Source organism: Callithrix jacchus, chromosome 3, assembly GCF_049354715.1.
Source record: "Callithrix jacchus isolate 240 chromosome 3, calJac240_pri, whole genome shotgun sequence".
NCBI classification, from domain to species: Eukaryota; Metazoa; Chordata; class Mammalia; order Primates; family Cebidae; genus Callithrix; species Callithrix jacchus.
In genome coordinates, this window is record NC_133504.1 from 121,136,758 (window position 1) to 121,143,102 (window position 6,345).

Here is a 6,345-nt window from a genome sequence, read left to right on the forward strand (position 1 = left end):
TCAGATTGCCTGTTAACTTGCACCTTCCCCTCCTCCCCCATCGGCTTCAGCCTGAACTCATCAAAGCACCAGGAGGACAGGAACGGACTTTCCATCGCTTTTGTTTCCTGCGTGGCGGAGACTCAGAGGAACGGCGGGTCGCCTACCTGCCTTCCACTTCCCTGGCCGGGAGCGGCCGCGCGTCTCGCAGAGCGATTCGCTGCCGGCTGGGTTCGCCGCCAACCTCACCTACCCGCTGGCTCTCCCGCCCGACTCTTCTGGGATGGGTGGCGGGGAGTGGGGGAGACCTCGGAGGGCGGAGTGACACGCAGAGGCGGGCCGGGCCCTTCCCCCCCAGAGCCAGGGAGGAGGCGCCGCCAGGGCGCAGGTGAAACCGACTCGGCCCTATCCCGGGAACTTTCGCTGCGGGGACTGGTTGCGAGAGGCTAGCGTCGCGCAGGGGGTGCCTGGGAGCCGCCCTCTCTCTCCCAGACTGCCCGCGGGGACTCAGCCCAGGGGCCACCGAAGGGGACCCACGGCCCTCCTGGCGCGCTCACCGGCCGCGGGCAGCGCTGGCCGCCGCCGCTGATGGGGGCGGTCGGTGCCGCCCCAGGCGCAGGTGACATTCGCCGGGCCAGGGTTTTCTCTGGCGGGGGAGAGCCCCCGGAGGGCGAGACGCAGACACCCCGGGGGCGGAAGACAAGGCAGCGATGGCCCGAGAACTGAGCCAAGAGGCACTACTGGACTTTCTGTGCCAGGCTGGGGGCCGCGTGACCAATGCTGCCTTGCTGAGCCACTTCAAGAGCTTTCTCCGAGACCCCGACTTGCCCCCCAACCAGCACCAGCACCGCCGCGAGCTCTTCAAGGGCTTCGTCAACTCGGTCGCCGCAGTGCGCCAGGACCCCGACGGCACCAAGTACGTGGTGCTCAAGAGGAGGTACAGGGACCTTTTGGGGGAGGAGGGGCTGCAGCGACCCCGCGATACGCCCGCAACCGCCCCCAGTGCAGGGGGAGCTGCGCCCTGCTCCCCGCGAGGCGCGCGCCGAGGGGAGCCTCCCCAGCAGCAGCCCAGGCGGCGGCGGCGTGAGAAGGAGCCGGAGGAGGAGCCAGCAGGTGCAGCAGTCAGAGCCGCCGACGCGGGTTGCAATGGACTCCCAGCCAGCGGCGCCCGCGGGGCTCCCGGGAAGGGCGGCGGATCGAAGGGCAGCCCTGGACAGAGGGCGCCGGTGCCCGCAGCTGCAGCGGCAGGGGCCCAGGCGGGAGCGAGGTGCGCGGCGGCGGAGGCTCAGGGACGCTGCTGCTGGGAATGCCTCCAGAACAGCCTGGCGGGGCTCCCGGGAGAGCTCGGCGCACTCCCGGACTCCGCCACCGCGGAGGAGAAGCCGGCGCGGGCTCTGCCCGCCCTGGATGGCCGCAGGGCTTCCAGGGAGCTGGAAGAAGGCGCGTTGGCTGAGCCCGTGTCAGTGCCTGCAACACCTCGCTTGCCTCCGGCCACCGTCGAGGCTGCGACGAACCGGGCTTCGCTGCCTGCTCTCCTGCCCTGCCCCGCTCCCCGCGGAGACGGGCTGGAGTTGCTGACCCCCAGCTCCCTGCATTATTCGACCCTGCAGCAACAGCAGCAGCGCACTCGAGAGTGGGTGGCCAGGCACCCGCAGGTGCCTGAGGCCCCTGATCAGGGCCCTATCCGCGCCTGGTCGGTGCTGCCAGACAACTTCCTCCAGCTGTCCTTGGAACCTGGCTCCACGGAGCCTAACTCAGGGCCGCCAGATCCCCGTCTTTCCTCACACCCTCTCTTTCCTATTGCTCCAGATGAATCCTCGGAATCCTGGCCGGGGAACCCTTCACTGACTGTCTTTCGCAGCATTCGTTGTCAGCTTTCCCTCCAAGATCTAGATGACTTTGTGGACCAGGAGAGTCATGGCAGTGAGGAAAGCAGCAGCGGGCCCAAAGAGTCCCCGGGGGCTTCTGAAGAAGGGCTGCAGGTTGTCTTGGGAACCCCAGATCGGGGGAAGCTCAGGAATACAGCTGGGGGCCTTTCTTTATCTCAGAAGGAGGGCAGCCCCAGCCGGAGCCCTCAGGGCCTCAGAAACAGAAAGGATGGTCACCCCTCTCAGCAGGTCCCTGCAGGGGCTAATGGCCTTGCAGGCCACTCCCTGGAGCCTTTGCCTTGGCCAGCTCCTAGGTTAAGGAGGTCCCTCAGGAGGAGCTCTCTGGCAGGAAGAGCCAAATTGTCCTCCTCTGATGAGGAGTACCTTGATGAGAGCTTGCTGAGAAGAAGTCGGCGCCCACCTCGATCCAGAAAGCCCTCCAAAGCAGGAACAGTGCCCAACCCAAGGGTAGATGCAGCTTTATCACCAAAGCTTGCAGAGGTTAAGGCTGTTGGGGCTGAGTGGGATTGGCGACACAGCTTGTGGGCTCCTAGTGGGGAGGGGCCTGCAGCCTTGGCCCCCCACAGAACTTCTGAGCACAAATCATCCCTGGTTCCCCTAGATGCCAGGGAGCACGAGTGGATTGTGAAGCTTGCCAGTGGCTCCTGGATTCAGGTGTGGACTTTGTTCTGGGAGGAACCTCAACTGGCCTTGCACAAAGACTTTTTGACTGGGTACACCGCCTTGCACTGGATAGCCAAACATGGTGACCTCAGGGCCCTTCAGGACTTGGTCTCTGGAGCAAAGAAGGCAGGGATTGTCCTTGATGTAAATGTGAGGTCCAGTTGTGGGTATACCCCACTGCATCTTGCAGCCATTCATGGCCACCAGGGAGTTATCAAATTGCTAGTGCAAAGGTTGGCTTCTCGAGTAAATGTCAGGGACAGCAGTGGGAAGAAGCCATGGCAGTATCTAACCAGTAATACCTCTGGGGAAATATGGCAGCTATTGGGAGCCCCTAGGGGCAAGCCCATTTTCTCCGTCTATCCCTTAGTTGGAAGTTCTTCCCCCACCAGAAAGGCCAAGAGCAGGGAAATATCTAGAAATGTCACCCGAAAGACTTCCTTTGCTGCACTACTCAAAAGTCAGCACAGCAAGTGGAAATTGGCCAACCAGTATGAGAAATTCCCCAGTCCAAGGGAAAGAGAAGAGTATAGTGACTGAGGTGGGTCTCTCTGTCCAACATGCAGGCAGCATACCCTCACCCTACTGAGTGAAAGAATTCCAGGGGAATATAAAAGCTGATGAGAGTTGGTAAAGAGGATGGTCAAGGGAGATGGCGTTGACCTCACTGGATCTTATGTCACCACATGCTGAACCTTAGGAGGATCATCCAACCTTTTTGAAAGCTGAAGTACTTGAACTAGAGAGACCTAGACAAGGGGCAGAGCCAGGTGCTCAAAATCCAAAAGGCATTCTTCCTCTTCCCTTGCCACCATGGTTCTGGGCACAGTAAGCCACATTGTTTCCTTGAAGCAGCAGTTCCCAGCCTTGGCCAGAGAGGGAACAGATGTCTAACAAAAAGAGAGGCAATTCGAGGAATTGACGAAGCACATACAAAATCCTCTCTGGCTAGGAGCTCTCTGGCTTATGTTCATTTGGATAATAAATCTTGGCTGACAGTGGGAAGCACCAGGTTTGAAATCAGATGGCTTTATTTTTCGTTTTTTTGGCACTGAAATCAGTGAAATAAAATTATTACTGGAGAGTAAAGTTTGATTTGAGAGATTCCCCAGCCCTGTTTCCAAGTCTTTTTTTGAATGCCATGTGTGGTGGTTAGTGGGTAAAATGATTAATGCCTCCTTTGGGTCTTCTCACTGATCAGAGAAGCAGTTGGGTAAGATCCAGTTATGACTTGGACTCTATTCCCAAGAGAACTGTCATTCAGGCCCTGCTTTTTTGTATCAACCCAAAGGGAACTCTCCAAATGTAAAAACCATGTGGCTCATTTGCATAGTGACTGAAACCATCTTTCATGGAAACTCCCTGTGTAACAAACAGAATTATCATTACTAGTTTTCAGTAGGTTTGAATGGCCAACATTTGTACTCAGAAAAAGAGAAATGATTTCACTCTGGGGAAACAGTAAGGATTAAGAGAATGCATGCTCGCCAGGACTTTCTAAGCTGCTAAATGTAATTTTATTTGCACTAAACTTGTTGCCAATTAAGATTAAATATTAGCCTTTAAGTATTGTATATCTAACAGGAAGCATTCCTTTTTAATTGCTTTTGAAGGGACTGAATACTTGTGAGTTCATGGAGTGAGAGAATGGCTAGTCTATAAATGTCAGTAGAACATCAAGATTTCAGAAGAAGTTCAAAGAGGGCTGAAAAATTACATGTTCAAGTGGAAGTTGTTAATATTTTATGGGAATGTTTTCATGTGATGTGGCAATGATGCTGTATTTTAAGTCTTTTTGTGTTTCTTCTGGTTATTTTCCCCCATTAAAAGATCAATAGATCTTTATAATTTATTGTACTTATGCTGATTACTGTTAGTTTTCTTCTTTACAAAATTGTGTCTCAGTGAGTGCCAAATATTATTGTTTGATTTTTTACTTTATAATTTTGCTGAAATAAATACATCTTTTCTGCTAGAAAAATAAGCATAATAAATAAATCTAAGAGCTTTTTTCCTGAAAGACCTATATAAGAGATGAAACTTTGTCAAAGTAAGAAAATGGGCAAACACAGATGGGACATAGTTTAAAGAGATAAAAATTTGAAAGAATACAAGATAAACATCTCTGCAAATATTCTGGTAAACTAGTAGAATTTGTAAACCACCAGCAAGCTGGTGATATTTCAAGGAAAAGATGTAAACTTTCTAAAAAATCCAATGAATGTTTTTACTTTATCACATTGTCCTCACTACATCAGTTTATTCAACAGATGTGTTTTGTGTAGTGCTGTGGAACTTATAAAAGTGAGTAGGAGATAAACTCTCCCATCTCGAAACTTAAAATCTAACAGTATTTATAATTGATTGCTTTATACCCTTTTTAAAATTATTACTATTTTGAGATGGAGCCTCACTCTGTTGTCCAGGCTGGAATGCAGTGGTGTGATCTCGGCTCACTGCAACCTTCACCTCCCAGGTTCAAGGGATTCTACTGTTTCAGCCTCCCACGTAGCTGAGATTACAGGCAACCACTACCATGGCTAATTTTTGTATTTTTGTATTTTTAGTGAAGATGGTTTTTCACCATGTTGGTGAGGCTGGTCTCGAACTCCTGACCTCAAGTGTTAAATACATTGCATGTTTCAGTATTTGCAAAGTGCTGGGATTACAGGCGTGAGCCACCATGCCCGGCCAGTACCCTATCTTGCTCCCATGATGTCTTTTAAAGGTGAATTATATCAAAAAATAAGCTCGTAAAATGAGGCAAAGAGAAAAGCAGGATGGTACCAGGAATGAGGATGAACAGCAGCAATGCAAGAAAAAAATTTCAAAGTGTCCTAAGTACAAAATATGTGCTCTGGGGAGAGCACTTATTTTGAGAGAGAGAGAAAGAGAAATAGAAAGGGAAAGACAGAGAGAAAGAAAGAGAGATCCTTTTAGGCTGGTAAAATCAGGGAGGGCTTCATAAAGGTCAGGAATCCTTGAATTGAATGATACTGACTTTCCCAAGAAACCAGCTGTGTTAGTTCTACCACATTCTTGACTTGTGCTTCAGTGTGTGATTTACATAGCACTAGTGTTGGCTGATTGTTGACTGGTTAGAGCACAATCCTAAGTCTCAAGTTGATTCTTATGATGAATCATCATGCTGCCTCTGATCAACTCTTTTACATGGTCAATATGTTATGTTGGGAGGAGTCAGGGGAGAAGAGGGTGTAGAGAGCAGATTAAAACACAGCTTTGATCCTGACACTCTCTTGCTCATGTTGTAAAGTTCAGGCCAGGACGGCTGCCAGAACTAGCGTACTTTCCCAGCTTTTTGCCAGCCACTCCCTGCCGTGAACCCCAAACTGAAGCTTCATCAGACCCATTGGGATGCTAGTAGCCCTAACCTCTCAGTTTCTGTCTTGTGCTGAATTTCTTCTACTTAGAAAATCATTTTTTCTATTTTCCTAGTCATCTTATACCTCAAAGGACAGCTCAAATGTCACAGCCTATATGAAGATTCCAGGACAAACGCCGCCAAGCCAGAAGCTGTATATAGCTCCTTCATCAGAATTTTCCTAATACTATGTACATACCTCATAAGTTTTGCCACATAGTATTTAGGTACATTGTATGTCTCAATATTCCTGAATATTTTGAACATTTGGAGATTAGTGAATATGTTTTCAACTCATCTAGATTTCCCAGATATTTATGGGGCATCTACTATGTGATAAAGACATAATTCCTGCCTTCAAGAGCTCATAGTCTACTGGAGAAGGAGATATGAGGGTTGAGTCACTGAAAATTCCTTCTAGCACAGTGAGGT

General features: G+C 50.7%; 1 protein-coding gene across 1 annotated transcript; it reads left to right on the top strand.

The window, feature by feature from the left end:
- Positions 1 to 335: 335 nt before the first annotated feature.
- SOWAHB (sosondowah ankyrin repeat domain family member B) lies at positions 336 to 4,551 on the top strand. Its single transcript, XM_002745687.6, has one exon. The coding sequence runs from the start codon at positions 690 to 692 to the stop codon at positions 3,069 to 3,071; it is 2,382 nt and encodes a 793-aa protein (XP_002745733.1). The 5' UTR covers positions 336 to 689; the 3' UTR covers positions 3,072 to 4,551.
- The last annotated feature ends 1,794 nt before the right edge of the window (positions 4,552 to 6,345 follow it).

Bases quoted from the DNA above. Each gene is read 5' to 3' on its own strand.
- SOWAHB (XM_002745687.6), top strand. From the start codon at position 690: ATGGCCCGAGAACTGAGCCAAGAGGCACTACTGGACTTTCTGTGCCAG.